Source organism: Sipha flava, unplaced genomic scaffold (genome assembly GCF_003268045.1).
Source record: "Sipha flava isolate LNK unplaced genomic scaffold, YSA_version1 50825_pilon_pilon, whole genome shotgun sequence".
Classification (NCBI taxonomy): domain Eukaryota; kingdom Metazoa; phylum Arthropoda; class Insecta; order Hemiptera; family Aphididae; genus Sipha; species Sipha flava.
The window spans coordinates 1,625-24,066 of record NW_020273424.1 but is presented as its reverse complement, the minus strand read 5'-3'; the positions used below and the strand labels follow the sequence as shown (position 1 = coordinate 24,066).

The following is a 22,442-nucleotide window of genomic DNA, read 5'->3' as shown; positions in this document are numbered from 1 at the left end:
ACAATTACATATTAATAAAATAGTATATAGTACAACAGTTAGTAAATACATGATTTAAGTATAACAAAAGAACAAAAGAAAACAACAGCGGAACAGAATATACTGCTGATACAAATAATAATAAAGACGATTTCTAGTCATATAGTATATAGCAGAAAAAGATAATTATGAATACAGTTTAAATAAAATAATAATTGGATTGTTAGTTTGCACAAAACAACGGATATTGTGAATGTAGATTAGATAACAACATAAATAAATGATTCATGATAATTAAGTGCAATAATAAGTGAGATTAAATAGTTATGATATAATAAAAATACAATTAAGGAAAGGACAGTTTTAGTACGACCTCCTTAAGGAGGAATATTAACGGGCTAATTAGTGAATTTAAATTATTTATGAAATTAAATAAAATGGAAGAGATAATTTCAGCCGGAGAAAAATTAGAATTAACTGCTTCGGCATAGGATTTGGGTTTTGTCCTCAATTTGAAAATGATCCTGGAACATTAGTTGCTGGAGCTATTATAGGGGTCTTCCTATTTACTTTGGGGCGTTTTGACAGCGACTTGAAAACAGAGCAGCCTTTGAAGTTAGCGGTGTGGGTACCCTGACAATGAGCGCATTTGGGTGGACTGTTTTTATCTTTGGTACAATCTTCGGAGTCATGATTCTCCCCACACTTGACGCAGCGAGGGGAGTGACCACAATAATTGTTTGTGTGCCCATAATTCTGGCAGGTATGACACTGGGGCGGTCCATTCTTGGTTTTATTAGGTTTTTCAACTTTGATAATTGTGTTCAATAATGAAGACAGTTTAAAAATGTCATGATTATAGTCGTTTAGAGTTAGGTCTATAAAGAAAAGAGGTAACGGGAGACCATTCTTTAGAACGTCTTAAACTCGTCTAACACAGAAGCTCAGGTCACCCAGAGCTTCTGAGATGTCCCTGATGAGAGTAGTATGGTGAAGATTTCTGATAAGATAATGACTCTATAAGGCCGAAGTGGAGGAGAGGTAAATGTATGATAGCAAGCATCCGAGCTTGTCAGATGTTCGATGATAGCATTGAAGTTCGAAGCTCCATTTGGACGAATAATTAAAAATGAAAAAGTTGACTTACAAGAGAAACCGTTTACACTAGTGAGTCGTATAATCGTATTCTTGAACGGAACGTGTACGCAGAGGCACAACGCCGAACTGGAATTTATAATTAATTACTATTAAGAAATGTAAAATTATAATATTTAATGTTTTGGCTTACATATTTTTACATAACAAAAACTTGTTGAAGTTTATCTCAACTTAAATTGTACCAAAAGTAAAACCAAAAAAATATTCTAAAGACTAAACATTACATTAAGACTGAAAAAGTTTTGGTATACCTACCGGCTACCTATATTATATTATACAGCTAATTTGTATTTTGTTATTTGTTAATTTGTTTATTATCATTCACCAGTAAACATTAAAAAGTTATTACTTATTTATTTTATTATTATTACTTAATTTTTATTGTTAATTGTTATGAGTTTATGATTAATTACTATTAAGAAATGTAAAATTATAATATTTAATGTTTTCGCTTACATATATTTGTTTTTTATTGTTACTAAAAACTAATAAAAAATAAATATTCAGCTTAAAGTATGTTATTTTTTTGTTTGTTAGTTTTTTTTTTTTACTGGGTTTTTTACCTGGGCCCAACTCATTAAAATCCAGTTGGTTTAAATGGATTGGGCCCAGTACTTCGAACCCTGTTATTTTAACTCATTGGCTTTCAGGAAAATATTACTATTCAACTATATTAAGATCAGAATCAACACTAACAATCAGACGTATGCTCTTCAAGCTCTTGAGATACTATCAGGGCCGGATTAATCTGGGTGCAAAAGAAACATTTGTTCCAGGGCGGCAAATTTAGTGGAGCGGCATAAATAAAATTGTCACAAAAAAAATTAATGTTAAGTACTATAACTATTTAAGCAACATTTTTTCAATTATGATTAGAAAAAAAATAATATGTAGGGTGTTCCATAAAGTGTGCAATTTTTAAATCTGACGTGATTTTTATATGCTTTTTATTTTCTATGACTGATATGATTTGATTTTCAGTTGTTATTTTCTTAATTGTTGAATTGTATAATTTAGATATAGAAACAGATTGTATAGAAGAGTTGATACAGTTTAAAACTATTGTTCAAAATTTTCCGTCAGAAGCCAAAAATACTTTTATTCCACTACTGAGAACACTAATGATATTGTCTTTACAAGCATATACATATATAGTTTCCTAGTATCGAAATAATTTTTAAAATTATTTGTTTTTAACTCTTCAAATGTAAGAGGAAATATTTCTGTTAGGTATAAAACGTGTAAAAACTTATTTAAGATCGTCATTAATACAAGAAAAAATGTCCAATTTTTCAATTTTATGCATAGAATCTGATTTGGTTAAAGAAATGAAGTAAAAAGACCGATACCAAAATTTGCAGCTATTAAATCTAGAAGAAAAAAAATAATATTAGTTTTTTTTTTTTTTAATTGACGTTAATATTAAAAAAAACTTAAATTATTATTTGAATATTTTTTAACCAATTTGTTATTATTATAATTTAATTTTATGATTGTTTTCCATTAATTTAAAAAAATTCTTTGGAAAAGTATTCTGTAAGATTAAACATATAGTTATACTTTTTAGCGTAAGTAGATTAATTATTATATTAGGTTATATTTTATAATAGTATTTTATTCTCTTAATTCATACCTAGAAACCAAGATTTTTTTTTTTAGTTTCATTAAAACTTTTTTTTGGGAGGGAGGGGGCAAAAGTTATTTGCTTCAGGGCGCCATCGGCCTTTAATCCAGCACTGGATACCATATGTCATGTTGTTTTTAACCATTGAATGGTAATAATTAGTTTATTAAATAATCATTTTTAGCATACCAAATGACATTATGAGTAATGTGATAAACATGTACAAGTTGAGTAAAAGATAAACTAATATACATAATGGCACAATACATGTAGTATACCTACTTCAAGCTTGATTTTACTCATATCCAAATATTATTTTATATAATGTTAAAATATTACATAATTCAGATGATAAAAATTAAACTTCTATAGTTATAATTAAAATATAAAACAATATAATCGAAAATTGAATAACCAATAAGACAATCGCAGTCCATAAATAATATTTTAAATGACATAAAAGTTTATCATAAAATATAAAATAAGCAGCAACTTACATAAAAGAGATTTTAAATTAAAATAATGAGCAGGATATTTTAAAGATTCTCTAGTAAAAGGTCAACTTGATCACCACTGAGCATACAAATATAATAAGATCTGAATTCATTCAAATGCGTTAAGAAATTAACAAAATTGACAACCCCATTTAGACATATTGATTTTATCAATAAATAAATAAATAAATTTAAAGCTAATTGAACAAAATTAGAATTAACAATTAATCAATTATTTTCAATAAATCATTTTTATTTATGAATATCATAAATAATAACTACATAAAATATATTAATAAATAAAATAATAAAAATTAATTGTTTATGAAGGCACAGTATTTAATGCATAAAGGTAACTTATAGTTAACATATGTAGCGTTTAAATAAAAAATTAATAGCTCACATAAACAGTCTTCTTATAGATTACTAACAGGTATTATAATTTTCCTTAAGGGCATAAAGCACTAATGCATTATTCAAATACCCAATCACATGGGAGTTTTGGCATTTTAGACGCAGGCCATGGCAGATATCCAGCTGTTTTAAACACCCAATAATCATAAGATACTTTTCCAATTAACAGCAAAAGTACTGACAATTCAGCAACAATGACATAATACATGTAATGTGTCCAGTCGGCTTGTGTAATACAAGCCAATTTTTGATCCAAATCTATTACCTGTGAATTTTTCAAACATATTATATACACTTAATATTGAAATTACTTAATGTTTATAATATAAAATGTTGCAAAGAGTATATAATTAGTAGGGCTGGGATTTCGATGCACTTTGCATTTTTTTCTAAAGCTTTCTGTACGATTCTCGTTTTGTTACAAATATGTTTTAGGTATTTTTAAATTAGAATAAGAAATTTTATTTTGCATTTTATGACATTTTTTGATTTTAAGGTCATTTTTCTCATTTTTAGAGCATTTTAAGGGTTTTTAAGTCATTTTAGGTGTTTTTTAATTTAAAATTATATATTATAGATTTTTTCTACCGATTGATTAGTGTTGATGTGTAAGGTATGCAATGTAAAAGTTGCTGTTGAAAAACATTTTACCATACAACATATATCAAGAGACAAACATATTAATGGAGTACAACGAAAAGAACAAATCGAAGAACAAGAAAAAAATATGTATATCAACAAAAACTTATTGGGGAACAACATGAGGTCTCGTGATTTATTGTAACGATAAAGAGTAATTTTTTATTTATTAATATATGAAGTAAAATAAAATGTTTATTTAAATTTTAAAAACATTTTTTAATGCATTTTTTGAGATTTTTAAGTCATTTTTGCATTTTTTTAAGGTCATTTTTAGCAACTTTTAAGGACATTAAAATCCCAGCCTTTATAATAAGTATTTACTTAAGTTTTAATTTTGAATAAATAAAAAGTATTTTAGAACTATAAAGATTTATTATAATAGCTTAAAAATTAATTTTACTTTTAATTTGTACTGAAAATTATCACATAAAATTTCATCATAATCTGGAATATGAAGACGATTTGATAACAACCATATCTGCAAATATAACAATATTTAATTTAATTATTTGCCAACACAGCTGAAATAATAATTATATCTACAAGTATAAAGATTAATTTAAATACAAATAAAAATATCTATTAAATTACTAATAGAAGTTACAATAATTGATGTTCAAAGAGTTTAAATATAATTAGTATAATATTATTAGAAGTTTTTTTTTATAACCTAGGTATAACAATTTTTTTAAATAAATAAATTATCAATTAATTATAAAATAGTAAACAATACAATTATAAACTATAGTTTTAAAGCTTTTAATAATTTTGCTAATATATATTAACTACACATACAAAATTAATGAATTTTTTCACTTTATTTAGAATATAAAAAACACTTTTATAAATAATATTAATAATTTAGTTATTAGATGGGTGCGAGCTCAATTGTAGAGTATGTATACATGATATTATAAAAATTAATAATATAATATAAAAATTAAATAATATAATAATGATACAGGCTGTAGGAAATAACAACTTCAGTACTTCAGATGAGATAAATTATTTAATATTTTTTTTTTTACCTAACAAGAAATCAAAGTTGGGGTATACACACAGACGTATTTACGAATTTTGTGCTCGTTAATTACTCTTTTGATAATAGTAAGTCACTTAAAGTCTTTTGATTAAATGATTAAAGAAACTGCAATAGAACTTTCTAATATACTGGACAAATTTATATCTTAAGCTTTAGAAAAACTCAACACCCATATTTACGCAGTAATTAGTGATAATGCGGCAACTATGATAAAAATGGGCAAACTAAAATTTGGCATTTTATCTGCAATAGTAAATCTACCAATTTTCTTGCAAAAGACCTTGTATCAAAACCATTAATATAGAAAGCTAAAGTTATATTAAAAGCATTACACGGACCAGATTCTGAAAAAGAGTTGTTAAATCAAGCGACGACTTCAAAAACCGCACACGGCTCTAGTGTTTAAACAAAAATAGGCGAAATGTAGTTTTTGCCGCCCCTTACGTGTAAATATTTTATCAAATATTTTTTTTTTATATATATAAAAATTGTTTAGGAAAAATGCCGCCCTAGGCGTGGACCTATGTCGCCTACCCCTTGAGTCGGGCCTGTGCCCACGCCCTCGCGCCGTCCCTGTACATGTATATAAACTTTACGTTATATCACGCTTTTCGGTCGACAAGTGTACTGGTTATTTTTCAAGCACATCAACGTACGATAAGCTTATGAATGTAACAATTAACTTTAAAATTATATATACAACATTCGTCTATACAAAATACATTATTATTAATATATTTTATAGTGAGGTTTTTATCCACTATAAGTGTGCGGTATTTGGCTGTATGATATACTTGCCTAGCAATCCATAAAGTGTGCGGTTTTTGGATGCAATCAAATCAAGGAGGTCGGTATATTTAAATGCCCTGTTGTGACACTAGATGATGTACATATAGGGATTCATTTCAAAATGTATTAGATAATGTTTACACCAGTGTTTTTCAACCTTTAATATGTTACCGCCCCCTTGAGTAGGAATCAATTCTTTAACGCCCCCCTATGTGAAAATTCTATAATTAATGGTATGGGCTGAGAGATAGGAAAGAAGTTAATGATTTGGAAAATTTGAAAAAAATTTGAATAATTATCTCATAACTAATGTTTTCATTTATATTTTATTTTTCATATTTTTTAATTATAATACTAGTAAATTAATTAAATTAAACATTTGAAAAAACTTTACTTTTAAAATCAAATAAAAATTGTTTTTGTAGATATTTACCCATGTATTTTTGTAGTAATTTTTTTTTTTTAAAAACACGTTTTTAACAGACTGAATGTTACGAATATAATAACGAAAATGAATACAACATGCGCGGGTCAAATCAAACGGTTTACTAAAAGGTTGGTTAATATAGGTACCTACCTATAATAAAATACAATGCCCGTGCACAATCGCTAAAATAATAAAGAAAATACATTTATCAATAATGAAAGAATGTTATTGTGCATTGCTCAACATATAGTACCTATTAGTAACTAATAGTTATTATATGGATTATCAAGTATGAATTATTTTTAGGTCACACCATATACAACGTTTTTGCGTGAATACGCTTACCGCCCTCTATCACCCAAAACTAGTTCACCACCCCCCTACCGCCCAAGAATAGTTCAATGCCCCCCAGTGATACTTCACCGCCCACTGGGGGGCAATATCGCCCCCATTGAAAACCACTGGTTTACACCAATGAAGAAAATGTTAGCAATAAGCACTATACTTTTTAACACATCAGTCCATAAATATTTATTAAAACAAATTTCTGATTCAATTGAGTTATTGTATCCTATATATGGAGTCTGATATGTTTACCCGACACTCGAATGCCCGACACAAAATTTGCCCAAGGCCCGACAATATATATTACATATTTTTAAATACTCGGTGCATTCGATGAATTGAAATCCACTATCTCGAAGAAGCTTCTGAGATAAAGCAGTGGTTTGAGAACAATTATGTGCATGGTAGAATTCGAAGGATAACGTAATAGGTATAATATAATATTTTATTGAAATTTTTAATAATTTTTGACACATATTTATTTATAATATAATTTGAGATTGTCGGGCAAGTGTAGTGACGGACAAATGGTGTCGGGCAATTAAATGTCGCGAAAATGTACTGATCCCCTACGTGAACTTATTAAATCAGTCAAAAATCCACTTCATCAATCACAGAAGCAACATAAGTATGGTTGGATTTAACAAATAAAATTTCAAACAACTTTGAAGAATTTGATTCAATAATATAAGAAGGCGACAAGATTATGCACTAAATAAATATTTATTAACAGTAAGTTTTCTTCATCCAAAATGTCAAGGGAAAAAATGAAACCCGAACATAAAGATATTATTGAAGATTTTAGTTTAAATTCTAATGAAATTGGATCTGAAGATTTAAACAATTTTATAGCGTATAAAGAAAAAACTAGTTTATTTGAAATTTTATTTGAAAAACAAGGATAATCAGCAATTGCATTTTGATCTTTTACTAAAAACAAGCATCCAGAAATGCAAAGATTGACAAATAAATTACTATATTTACCAGTGTTAACTGCCCAGTTAGAAAGTGTTTTCTAACTGGATATACATACACAATTCTCTCCCAAACCGCCTAAATACAGAATATTCCAGAAAATTATTAAGTATCATCTACATACTTAAATTAAATGAAAAAACTAAAAGTTCATCAAATGAGAATTAAATATAAATTATTATTTTATAGTTAATGTTAATAATTTAGTTTTAATATTGCACAAGGATTGTTATGGGTTGTTATTTTTTAGATTCTGAACGGAGTGATGGAATCTATTGGTTTTACAATGATGTGTATTTTGTTTTTTTTTTTGTGTCTGTCATCACGTTTTGGGGCAGTAAAAATGCTTTGATTTTCTTAAACAGCAACTTTTCTGAAAGGAAAGTGAATGTAGATGGTACTTTGGCGTGTTGAAAATTAAACTTTTTTAATACTTTTTAAAAGCATCGAAAAAAACCATAAACAAATTACAAAAAAACGGGAATTTTTTCGCAACACCACGTTTTGGCAAACTACATTTTTTTTAAAATGCTCTAACTCAAAAACGAAAAACCGCATACACTTGAAATTTTCACCAAATATTTAAATTACTGTTTTCTATACATGGTAACAGTTTCGAAGTATTTTGAAATTTTTTGACTTATTTATAGACTATTTAAATTTTCAATTTTTTTAAGTTTTTTTTTTTGAAATATCTATAAAAAAAATTTGGCTGTCCAAAAACTCATAAAAATTTAATACAAGGTTCATTATAAGTTATACTTACTGCAACTAATAATAATTGGAAATCGTTCAACAAAAATTTTTTTTATAAGCCCATAAAGTCCAAATTTATATGAAATAAGTCAAAATATCGATAATTTGCATGTTATTTTGAAGTTAAAAATTCATAAAATTTTTTCCATTTATAGTTAAGGTGTAAAATTTTAACACAAGGTTATCCATAAATTATTCTTTTAATAATTTTAAAAAAATTTCCACCAGACTTTAAAGAAAAAATTTTATGACCGTTTGAAATTTAAATTTTTACAAAATTGCATAAAATAATGATTTATCCTCAAACAATTTTAAATATTTGTTATTATTCAAAAAATTAAAGTCGCAGAAACTCGAAAATTTTACTAGTTATTAAGTTTGGTATTTTCTTTATGCGTATTTTTTCAAAATATTATACTGATTTTTAAACAACTTATAGGCATTTGAAATATTCGATTTTAATTTCCTAATAAAATAATAAGAGCCGTTTTGAGTCATTTTTTGTTAATTAAATATAGTTATAGTTATATAGGATATTTATAAAGAAATTATATCCAAATAGAAAATTTTTGGAAGACTGTTTTCTATATATAAAATTATTATAATCATATATAATAATATTTTTTCTATATAGGTATATCTAACAAATCATCATGGTTCAGAATCGTTATTTGTATACAATGATACCTATCATTGCATTCAAATTTAACAAATCCATTGTAATGATTAGGGCTAGGGACTTCATGCCCTTAAAAACCTTAAAATATGTATACATTTATGCCTTAAAGAATCAATAAATATGCTATTAAAATATGTATTTAAAAAAATTATATTTGTAATAATTAATTAAATAAAAAAATTTAACTTGTAATAAATTATAATAATATTTTATATATGATATATATGATGATCTGAGATAATTTTTTCTTTTTTCAAATTTTTTTTTAATCTTATATTGAATTTTTATCTAAAACAAAATACTTAAAATGGTTTTAAAATAAATTAAATTGAAATCATTTTTTCTATTTTTAATATAGTTATAATTCTTCTAACCTTGAGAGTTACATTGGACTACAAGATATTTTCTTAAGTTGGAAAATTTAAATGACTGCCTGTTATCAGCCAAAATAATTTTATATTTAGAAAAGGAACATTACACATCTACGGAACTTATTGGTGCAAACTAAAAAATCGTAAGACACTACTAATATCTGCAGGCAATCCATCCATAGATTCATTTTTCCATTTAAAATTTTCAATATTTTTTGTAGTTAGCCTTAGCTTGTGCAGATTCTTCAATTTTTGCAGAATGTATACGTTTTTTGTAGTTTTAATTATTTTAATGCATTCAGTTAGTGCACCAATAAGACACCTTGAGTTCCAAGTCACGTGATATATGAAGAAATAAATCTTAATTTTTTTTTATAAAATTTAAAAAGTTACTCCTTCATATGAATAATTGTCAAATATGCATTTATAAAATGAAAAATGGTCAAATATGCACTTATAATTGAAAAATGGTCAAATATGTAAAATATGCAACTATAAATTTTAAATATAAACTTGTATTGCTATGAAACAAATTTATATATTACTTAGCTATGTTTTTGATAATTATTTAAAAACATGCAAGTTCCTAGAAGTTCCAAGCCCTAGTAATGACCTATCCTATAAACAAAGTGCACTCCACCACCTACTGTACAGCAGCAGAGCGAGGCCCATCCGGTTTTTTTTTTTTTTTATGTAATATTTAATAACAAAGTGTCAAAGAAAATATAAAAATATTATATATTTTAATATTTTAATTATTGTATTTTATTGGTATGATCAAATATTCTGCATTGTTAGTTGCTAATGTTATTGCTAGAGCATTGTTATGGAACTTGGTACTATTTAAATGTTACTTTAAAATATGAATATAATAATATATTATTTATAATCTATATATGTAGGACTATTTTATTATTTTAAGATTTTAATTAAGATAGGACATATTCAAAAGAAAGAAAAAAGAAAATTAAAAAATTGAAACAAAAATATACTTTTATAATTATTTACATAACTCGCATTTATAATTTTTACTACGTATAAAAATTAAAAACTTAACTTAATATCTGAAATATCTGAGAATCATCTATTTTTAAATTTTCAAAAATGTAAATTATGAAATTTTACCTAATAAAATCTTGTTAACTTTCAATACTCAATTTCAGGCTCTAATATCAAGTTTGTTTATCAATTTAAAGATTTGGGTGCAATTTTTGTTTCTAAATTAAATTTTTCTCCTAATAATGAAATGATTAAGAATTTTAATTAGAACCTTTCATAATTTATGATTTATTAAACGTACTTGTGGTTCATTTTAAAATCCTATTTCATTAAAAATCCTCTATTGTTCACTTGTTTGTTCTAATCTAAAGTACTGCCCCTTAATCTGGATAAACAATACATTAAAACAAAATATTTTGCTAAAAGCTATTCAAAATAATTTTATTTGTTTTATAACTTTAAAATTCAACATCAAAAGACCTCCACGGTACATATAATAATGTTTAAAATTATTTTAATTTTTCTTTACTCTCTAACCATCATATACTTTTACTCCCTAAATTTTGATAAAAACAAATATTAGGTTTAATTGATTATCCTAAAAATTTTTTTATGATCAGTTTTAAAATTAATGTTCTTAATACTAGAGATCCAAAACCTTTTTATCCACTTTTTTCTCTCCTGCCAATTTTTTTATGGCTGCAAGTAATACTTATGTCTTTAATTATATTTAAAAAATTGTTTTTTATTCAATTTTTATTCTATATTCACTCTTAAGACTTTCTTATTATATACAATTTATAATAAAGTAAGAAATTATAATTTATTGTACTATGTTGTTTTTTTTCCATACACAATGTTTAATATTATGTTTTAGGACTCACTTCCATTATAGTTTATATAAATAAATAAATATTTAAAATTAAAATAATTTGCCAAATTAACAATTTCAAGAGCAATCAAAATATTAAAAGATATTTTAAATTATTAAATAATATCTATTACCAAATAGTCACATATATTATAAAAAAAAACTGTATCAAACCTTTAACGATTGTACAGTACTACAATCACATTGAAGTTCATTTCCACCTAATTTAACAATATGTCCTTCAAACTCTTTGATAAACGAATTTTGTAGTATATACATAGGTATCTAAAAAAAAAATAAAATAATAATAAATAATTATACATTATTTTTTATAAATTTCATGTTTATTTTATACAATGGAAATACACTTACCGATTTCAATTGATTTAGTCTTAAGCTCAATACAAGAAAGTTATCTATAAAAGTTGAACCTTCAAGTGATAAAATATTAGATATCTTATTTTCGTCTGCGTACAAATATCTCAGTGTTTTATATGTATGATCGGATATCAATGTCTCTATACTGGTAATCTAAAATTATTTGTTTTTATGGAAGCTTATAATCAAAAATATATAAAAACTTTGAAAATGTACAAAAAAGTTTTTTAAACCAATAATTTAAATACATTACATTATTATTAGTAACATTTAATAGCACTGTATTTTCTGGGAGGTTTTCTGGTAGATTTGAAAGTTGTTTATACGAACAATCTACTTGTACAGTGTGCAATGTACTAGTATCCTGTACCATATCATATCCATATGATTTACAAGAACAATTTTGAGGACAATCTTCAAATATCTACAACATTACATTTTTTTTTCTTCAAATAAAAATAAAACATAAATACTCTATGCGTAAATTCTAAAACATCAATTCAAAACAAATACAAAAGCTATTTTAAGACATTTTCAATTAAATGTTAGTTTAAATTTTACCTTGTTAATAATTTCTACTTGACTTAAAGCTAATTTTTCTGTAGAGTTAAACCAATGAAATCCTATCGATGACAAACAAAATGTTTCATTTGGATTGATAAAAAATGGTTTGTTTTTTAATCCAATACAACTTTTCATAAGATCTAAAATACTGTCACAGTGCATCTTTTTGTTATCTAAAAAATATTTAATTAATTCATTAGACGATTGTAATGTTTATATTGGTTTAACATGTAAATACTTGAAACATCCAGCCAAAAATGTGGTACTTGAATTTTTATAGAAGGCAACCTAGTTATATTTATATTAGATAAATCTAACCTAGCTAAATATTTAAGATTTTCAAAAGCTAATGGTTCTTGCCATTCTGAACCAAAAGCATTATTTGACATATTTAGGCAAGTAATTTCATTTGTATGCGGAAATCGACCAAGAATTCTTCTAATATAACTATTTGTTATAGAAAATGAGATCAATTTATTGAATTCTGGTGACATTTTTGCAAAGTTAAAATTATCAGTAGTCATGTTGTAAATATGAAGTGCTGTAATTGGTTGTAATCTAGGACCTGAAAAACAAAGAACAAGTAATAATAATTGAGTATAAAAGTAATAAATGCCTATATTTCTAACCAACTGCTCATAATGAATATTATAATATAATAAAACTATATAATTCAAGGATGAACTGGCCAGGAAGGTAAAAGGACAATTGCCTCCTCGACCCTTGATAATGACATATTAATAAAAATTATAAATATATCTTAACCTAAAAAATTTAATATATAATTTCTGGTTTTATTTATAAATTTGTACATTACTGTACAACATTATTGTACAAAAAGTATAACAATGAATTGAACACCATTAACTAAAAATATTTATTAGTTGAAATGTAACAATAAAAGGTTCAGTTGATTAACCCCTCGATACCCAGTTAGCCATTGATACTATTATATGAAAAATAATATTTAATATATTAAAAATTATTTTCAGCTGTTAATAATTTTGATAAAAATACTTTTTATCAATATGATATCTCTAGCAAATATAGTTAACATGAAATTCACTATAGTTATACTATATAAACTATTATTTAAATATACACAATTTCATACTGTGTATGGTTGCTAATTTCTCTTTAAAATATTTAAATTAGAAAAATAAATATTGTATGAACTTTTGAAACTAAATAAGTTAATTTATGATTATATTATACTCAAATTAAAAATGTAAACTTTTAAAAACTAAAATATAAACCACTTATAAACTATGAATAAAGTACAGCATTAATTCATTATACCTGAACACTCTAAGTTCTTAACCAAATCTTCATATGACTGCAAATGACAACAGAATGACAATTCTCCAGTTTTAACACATTTACATTTATTTTGTAATGGACAAGATTCTACTGGTTGAGTGTAGCATTTTGCTAATTCATCACATTGAATTATCTTAACATACATGCAAAATATGAATAATAATGGAAATATACTTCTTCTACCCATATCTGAAACAGTTAATGATACACTTAGCAGTAGTTGGTATACAAAAATTGATATTACCGAGTGAGCACTTAGAACTAAGGGAGTAATTTTCTTCTTCAACCTTTTTACCCTAGGTCTCATTAAACAAAAGTATTTATGGCTTGTAATTGTTTACTCGTAGTATTGACATTGGCATTGAGCAATTAGTAACCACTCTTATCCATAGCATATGTCATTCGTTAATTCATTATTTGCTCAGCAGATATAAATACTTTATTATATGGGTAGCACAAACCTAAAATAAATGAAAATTATACTTCAAACTTATTAAAGTTTTTAACTTTTTGAAGATAATTTATTAGCAAAATATATAAGAAAAAAATAAACAAAAGACATTGATATTTTATATATATATATATATATATGTATTTAACTTAACAGTTTTTGTATAGTTATGAATCAATGTAACACTAAATTTTAAATACTGATCAATTCAATGAAAATTAAATATATTGATACATTATATCAGAAAGAATATTTTCAATATTGTAAGAGAAAAAATAAAAATATAATATCTTTATATTATTATAAGACAGAGGAAGATTTTATGCTTGTTTAATGGGGGAAGGGCTGAATAAGAATATTATTACTATTATAGCTATTATATCTGTAAGACTTTATACCCATATATCAAAAATATGAAAAAAATCTATGATAAAAAAAGGTCTACTAAAATTAAAATAATACAATCACCTATTATTACAATTTCAGTAAATCAAATTGTAAATCAATGTAAATCATTGTAAATTAAAACAATATTATAAATAGAAAAATTAATGAAATTGTTAAAAAAAAAAAAAAATAAGAAAAATGTTTAAAAATGCAATACTAATACAATTTATACCACTATACAAACTTAATAAGTCAATATTGATAAGAAACAACAACCTTCAACTACTCACAGTACAACAATTCAACAAAAACTATATCCGAAGTATTGTAAATAAGTAATAGCAAATTTCAATAAATAAATACCAATATTTGTATACCTAAATAGCAAGTCATCAAAATTCCACTCTGTTTCAGTTAAATAAAAGTAACAAGCATATATATTACCCTAACTTAGCCATCGGCTTCTGAGAATTTTAATGTTATTTTTTTTAATGGGGATAAAATACTATGAAACAAAACTGAATTGATAAAAAATGAATATTAAATATTGAACTATGTATATAAATGTAATATTATTTTTGAATGTGTTCAATATTGCAAGGTTATCAATATTATTGACATCCACATATATCAATAATAAACTATAGTTAAAACTATATAGGTAAATAATTATTATTGATATCTGTGACACTATCTTTCGATTCATTATCAATTTGTATTGGAACAGTGTTGACGCTTTGTAAATTTTGTTGTATTCCATTTGAAAAACGAACAGCCCGCTAAAATAGAGGAGCGTCTAAATACAGGAATGCACCTTACGCATTCTGCGCATGCGCGTAATTTATTCACCACTATCATAATGTTAGGCTATTACACCATAGACCTTAGGCCCGGTGCACACTTGCGTCATTTTAACGCGCGGCAACGCTGCGGCACCGCAAACGCGGTATGGAAAACTTGAAATTTAATTGCGTAATGCACACATCACAGCGACAACGCTGCGGTGACGCGCGTCCATCTGCGACAAAGTTTTTGTCGCAAGTTGTTATCGCACCGCAGCGTCACCGCGCCTTCACTTGCGGTCGCTCAATTCATTGTATCATATTGGTCAGTGCACACTATCGTCGTTTTGTACACAAGGTACGCAAAAATAATACGTTTTCTTTTATAAATTTCCATCGCTTGTGTCAAATCCATACTGACAATATATGTAAATAATAATATAGGTAAGTGAAAACTGCAAAACTGCACAAAAGAAAAGTGTTATGTTTGCGTTCCAACGTCGTACTGACCGTACGTATGTATGACGTTATGTATATAGGTATACATAACGTTATGTATATGTATATAGGTATGTATATTTGCCACTAGGTGTGCATTGAATACGGCGTCATCGCCGCGGTGCCGCGCGTTAAAATAACGCAAGTGTGCACCAGGCCTTATACTAAGGTACCTTAAACCTTAGTATAAAGTCTATGCTATATGATATCAATATATCATATCAAATCACTATAATACGATAATAATATTATTATAATAATATGAGTTATAAATCAAACTATTCAAAATTTAACCACATACTTCCTATGTAAATAATATATTATCATTTTATTTTAGTTGTTAAATAATAATGTTCAGTTTCGTTATAATTTTTTTTTTTTGTAGTAACATATTATTGAGATGTTAAGTTTCAACTCTAGTGTAATGTACTATGTATACATTATGTTTTTTCATACGTATTTTAAAGTTACTACGTAATTACAGTGGCGCCGAACCTCCTTAACAAGTCTTGTTAAAATAATAGCTTAAATGGGGTGGGTAGTCCTAAGGGCTTAGCCCCAAATAGTCATTAGGACCTTAATGCTGCTCATATAACGTAGATAGTATCATACAGTAATATTATAATTTTACAAATAATAACCTTCACATTTTTAACAACAGATTAGAGTTACAATATAACTATTGTAACCTATTATTTATTTATTATTACATTGACAAGTGACATTATTGGTGGGAGGTACCTTCTGAAAACAAATTTAACAATAGTACTTTTTTTAGAGCTCGGTGCCACTGCGTAGTTACAATTTAGAATTATAACCATAAACAAATTAATAAAAGTAATATGACCCACGTGTGAATCGCAAAATCTCGAATAGGAAAAAGTCGCGAAACAGCATTAGCAACCAAATATATCCAGCCATCCAGTATATACGCTCCGCTTATATTTGTTACTATCATTTACTTTGTCTATGTTGATGTTAAATAAAATATCAATAATACCGTAATAAGTTTATTCTTGATAAAGTTATTAATCTAACTCTAAAATCCTTACATCTTAATATTGTGTAACCGTGTTGAACTCACAACTCGGCCACTACACTAGTTGGTTTTGAATCAAAACTAACTTTTGATAATTCATATTTGTACTTACTATTAAGATAATGTAATATACATAGATATTAGATAATATTGAATTTTTATGTTTAAGATGTTTGTGAATTGTATTGTTAATACTCAATAAAACATTTAGTAAATATCCTTAGTGTAATAAATTTTGGTAAAGTCTGGTTTATGAAATTTTCAAATAGATAATTGGGTAAATTTAGATATAAATAAACATTATTAAAAGCTATCTCGACATATTAGATAGTTATTGCTGTTTTGATTTTTTTTTTCAAATGTATCTGGTATGTATAACGATTTATTTACTGAAATTATCGAAGCACAAAAAAAAATGTAAAATACCTACGTATGCAATATGTTCAAATTTTTAATAGTTTGATTCAAAACTCATATAATTATAATAATATTATTATCGTATTATAGTGATTTAATATAATACATTGATAACAGCCTAACATTATGATAGTGGTGAATAAATTACGCGTATGCGCAAAATGTTTAAGGTGCATTCCTGTGTTAAACGCTCCTCAAAATAGTTAACTACAAAAAAAAATTGATATTATTAGAGCAGAGGACTTGTAGCATTTTCATATTTTTTTTGCACAGTCCCAAAAATAGCAGAGTACGAAACAAATACGTTTCATGCTTCCACAAAGCTAGTTTTGAAATTTTATTGTGCATATAAATGCATATTTTGCGATTTTTTTGTTTTTTTTTTTTTAAACGAATTTTATAGTATTTTTATACAAGTATTTAAATTTTGGTAAAAATACAATTAAAAAGTATTCAAAATACTTAAAAAAATACATAAAATGTTGTATTTAGAATACCATATAAATACATCAAAAAGTATTTAAACACAAGTATTCGAATACTTAACAAGACTGCTTATATAGTTTATATGGTAAATACTAGTAATTTTAGTGGAAATAAGACCATCCATTTATGATTTTGGAGACAAGGTCCAAGTTGTTATTTAACGAATGAATCCATAATTTTTTCTTTTTTATAATTCTATTCTTAATTTTGTTACGTGTACCACATGCAAATCGCAACAAATTTATCAGATAACATGATGACAACTGATTTTTGTCTTGTCTAATGGTGTTTTGTCTAGGTAGTGTACACTTTATAAAAAAAAATTGTTTTTAGTTGACTAACACGGTCTAACGAAGTTTTGCTCTTTTGGTGTGCGATCGGCCTAAGACAATCGAGTATCGACAATCGACGAAACAATTCTTAGCAACTCGTGATGAATTAATAACATTTTATAACAATGTAAATACAATAGTAAATAGAAATCGATTTCTAAAAATAGAATTCACTACCAAGGTACTATGTAAACCACGGATTAGGGTTGTTAAGATATCTAGTCCATGATGTAAATACACAGCTTTATTTGTCATGTCTTTTCATAGTTTATTCGTATTTTGATTGGTCATTGAAATCATGGACCATGGTATCAGTCACTAATTTGAATTTTAAGGGGCCCACACACGATCAGTTTAACTGTGCAGTTTATCTGTGAAATTAACTGAGTAAAAATTGTACCGTTATCTGAATTGAAGGTGTGTAGGATACATCAGTTTTTTCATCAGATATGTTCACAGTTCTCTCAGTTTTTTCGTGCGGTGTAGTCACAGTCTACTGATCAACTGTATGTGTATGCAGAAAACAGTGGGTGACCGTTAAAAAACAGCAGCAGTGTGTTGTGTAATTGTAGCAGTGCTGTTTGAAGAAGAAGATAAGCGGAAGAAAAGGTTCCTTGAACGCTGGAGCAAGGATTGGTTCCTGCAAAGAATTGTTTTGCCCAGCGATTGTCATTTGCCGAGGGATTTGAAAGAAGGAGGGGAAATTGCCGATTTCAGTAATTACCGAAAAATGGATGACAACATTAGAGAAGACTGTGCAAACTGTTCGATTAACTGATTTAACTGCGCCGTTTATCGGTGCAAAGACTATCTCGCGCAGGCCAAAAGTCTGCGTAAAAATTTGCACAGTTTCCTCAGTTTATCGCTCAGACATGACGTCATACGTGATAAACTGCACAGTTAAACTGATCGTGTGTGGGCTTTTTTAAAGCCCTTTAAACCTCAAAAACAGCATACTAGCATAGAACAATAATAATAGCAATAACAACAATAATAGTTGGTACGGGCCATGGTATCATATGGTATTTATATATAATTATATAATTTAGCAATATGCATAAAAATGTTTTAATTGAATCTGAAATTTCACTATGGGCCCGGACTTAGGGGACACCCCCTACATATGCCACTGCCCCTGATAGCTAAACTCTATTTCCTATTTCCTATTGTGAAAATCATTTTTTTCTGATTCTCCGTCAGCGTTATCGTAGCCGCCGCCCACCAAGATTCGTGGTTAGATTACCTATCAAACATCTAAAATGGCACTCAAAGCTCAACTCATACAAAGTTGGGCACAAAATTATTATTAACATTGTGTTCTTTTTGTATTGTGACTGGTCCTTCGACAGTCGTTGAGACCTAAACAATTTTTTTAAAACTCAATATATTTACTACTAGGTTTGCTACTCGTCCCGGTGTCCCGGCCAATTATTCGGTTTATCCCGGTAAATAAAAGCTGAGAGAAAATAAAATTTAATATTATATTATTTATAATAAAACATAATATTGTAAATAATATTAATAATATTGAATAATATTGTACATTATATTATTAGATTATGGTTATATACAATAATAATGTATTTTTGTATTAGCCAATAAATATTTAAATTACAAAATTATATACTTATTTTGACTTTCATATCAAAATAAAAAAAGAGTCATTCAATATGATGGTTTAGGTTTAGGGATTTCAAAATCTAGCAACCCTATCTATTACTATTATCTAGTTCGAGAATCGAAGAGACGAAGGACACACTTCCATCACTATTATTTAAATAGGTAATAAATTTATATATTTCTACAATTAAAACTCTATTTTTCTATACATAATTAGTAATGTGTATTTAAATGTAAATTAACATGAACATATTTGGGAGTGCTAAGCACATCCAAGCCCCTCCCCAAATTGCGCCTATGCCTACGACCTACATTGTATAAAGTTAAATATCAAGTTAATTGGGTTTCAACGATCAAAAATTAAAATACGAATTGCCGCGCATATCTTAAATAACTTTGTCTGATAACAATAAAATGACGACTGAAAATGATAACAATATTGTAGTGCCGTAATAGGTAGTATTTATAACGACCCCCCAATTTGATAGATTTAAATCGAAAAAAAAAAGCTATGTTCTTCATTGTGTCAGTTTTGTCTAAAAAGTAAGTAGAATTTTATAAGTATAATAATTTTTGAAATAAAACAATAAATTAATTCGTGCTATACATATATGGCGTAACATGCATTCAGATTTATATCAAAAATTTGTTTCTTTTTGCAAATGAAATCTTCATTATTTTACCGTCAACTTGATAAGTATGAAAGAATACCAGATATTTAAAACAATGATCAACTGTTCTAAATGTATATTCAAAATAATTAAACTTCATACACATTGTTTGGTTTTTTGCAAGAACGGATTATGGAAAAAAAAGAAGTAGAACTGGAACATGAGACTATTTTAGTATTGCGACAAGTATTTGGAACTCTCAAATGCAAAAATTGATGTACACCCATTGTTGTATTGGAAAGTAATAATTATTAAAGTAGGTATACATTTAAATTGTTATTGAGTAAGTAATATAGATACATTCAATATTGTTATTAATTTATTTAGATGAATTTACGGAACAGCTGAAGATAAGTTGGATAAGAAGGAAAAGTTGAGGATAATGGGAATTAGATAAGTATTAGCAATAATGGACTATGGTAATAATAATGACTATATTTTTGATTTTAAATTGGTAAATACATTGAATGGTCGTTAATTATATTCAGAGGTGTTAGGTTTCACGAAAAAAAATTATAGAATATTGGATTTGAGAGAGATACGTAGCACATAGTTTGTACTACCAGGCACAAAATAACACACTGTCATGGTCCAGTGATGAATGTCGTTTATACAAAATTCATTTTTAACTATTAAGTAATTAAAATTAGACCAGGAAAATTATTTAATATATGTGGATGAAATAAATTAATTTATATAAGAAAACATTTAACAAAAAATATTTCTTCAATTACATAAATGCATACAGTATGCGTTTGAAATTAGAGAGAGCAAAGGAATTTATAAAAAATTTAAGTATATTTTTAAAGGGTGAGAATCACACAGAGAGAGGTACCCATGAAATAGGTAATGAAGTTAAGTTATGTTTTAACAAACATGATGAATGCGAGAAACCTAATAATAATAATAAAAATAACAAACCTATCTACAATGGTAGAAATAATATATATTTAATTACCAATTATGGGCTTCAATCAAAAAGTAATTGAATCAAACACACTTTAATTAATTTTATATATTATATAATAATAATATATTATAATATAAATATATATAATATATAATTTTACATATTTATAATGAATTAGGTAGAGTATTGGAAAAATCTATAGAGGATTGATACCAAAATTGTTAGTTATCATAAATAGTATTATAATTCTTATATTTAAAATCAATTTTTTTTTTATAATTCAATTTTTATACTTTTGTTTAATATGTAAATTAAGTATAGGCATAAGGCATAATTAAATATTTATCCAGTCAGTTATAAGTATATTATATGAGTAATTTGTTAAGTTTTAAATTTTATTAGTTATTTATTTATTTTGTGCCTTAACAAGTTGTAATAGAGTTAAATAACTCTTTGAATACTAAACACATATTTTAATACTTATAATTTTTAATGTACTTACCATAGATATTTTTTGTATTTTATACAAAGCAGCAGTGTATACCTTAATACTTCTACTTTCATAATTATTATTTAATTTTCATTGGTAAACTATTTTACATTGGCTAATTTTATTTTCTTAATTAATTTATTAGCATTAATTATAATAAATAAAAATTAGCTATGAAAAATAATTGTTAGCACGAATTTTTAATACTAAAAAATATTGATGGTGTTAACTTTTGATAAATTCCCACCTCTATCTTTCTACCTTAAACCACAATATATAGTTATTAATATTGCTTTGATTTTGATCGTTCAATTATACCAGTGGTCATCAACCTGGGAGTGTGCCTCCTTTAGGGAGACATGACAACATTTCAGGAAGGCGTGAAAATGTTGGAAAAAATACGAAAAATTAAAATGTTGCTGTTTTATACGCAGTGCCTTGCCGCTGTGGTCGATTTTTTTTTATGCAAATAAATTCATTTAATATTAAAAAAATCTTCATTGAAGTTGTATACTAATGAGACCAATAACCA

The 22,442-nt window shown here is 26.3% G+C and overlaps 1 protein-coding gene and 1 long non-coding RNA gene across 7 annotated transcripts; one reads left to right on the top strand and one right to left on the bottom strand.

Annotated features, from left to right (window-relative positions):
• Window positions 1-3,558: 3,558 nt before the first annotated feature.
• On the bottom strand, window positions 3,559-15,261 carry LOC112690513 (protein halfway). 6 transcript variants are annotated; one of them, XM_025564535.1, is made up of 10 exons: window positions 15,043-15,261; window positions 14,072-14,288; window positions 13,807-14,016; window positions 12,746-13,072; window positions 12,505-12,680; window positions 12,197-12,367; window positions 11,938-12,096; window positions 11,740-11,850; window positions 4,712-4,789; window positions 3,559-3,934 (listed from the first exon to the last, which is right to left on the bottom strand). In XM_025564535.1, exons 3-10 carry the CDS (start codon window positions 14,012-14,014, stop codon window positions 3,728-3,730), a joined length of 1,437 nt encoding a protein of 478 aa, XP_025420320.1. In that variant the 5' UTR covers window positions 14,015-14,016; window positions 14,072-14,288; window positions 15,043-15,261; the 3' UTR covers window positions 3,559-3,727. The 6 variants fall into 6 exon arrangements, with proteins under 6 accessions (XP_025420320.1, XP_025420316.1, XP_025420319.1 ...); XM_025564531.1 differs by having other exon boundaries at window positions 13,807-14,288; XM_025564534.1 differs by lacking the exon at window positions 14,072-14,288.
• A 5,009-nt stretch (window positions 15,262-20,270) lies between these two features.
• On the top strand, window positions 20,271-21,531 carry LOC112690512. The gene is made up of 3 exons (XR_003149221.1): window positions 20,271-20,382; window positions 20,635-20,766; window positions 20,838-21,531. It is a non-coding gene; the product is annotated as an uncharacterized LOC112690512 (long non-coding RNA).
• Window positions 21,532-22,442: the final 911 nt, after the last annotated feature.

What these genes read in the sequence shown, in the direction of transcription:
- LOC112690513 (XM_025564531.1), bottom strand. Translation starts at nt 14,134, where the DNA reads ATGAGACCTAGGGTAAAAAGGTTGAAGAAGAAAATTACTCCCTTAGTT. An exon ending in AAGTAGAAATTATTAACAAG is followed by an intron (nt 12,368 to 12,504) that starts GTAAAATTTAAA and finishes GTAATGTTGTAG; the next exon opens with ATATTTGAAGATTGTCCTCA. An exon ending in TAAATGTTACTAATAATAAT is followed by an intron (nt 12,097 to 12,196) that starts GTAATGTATTTA and finishes AAATAATTTTAG; the next exon opens with ATTACCAGTATAGAGACATT.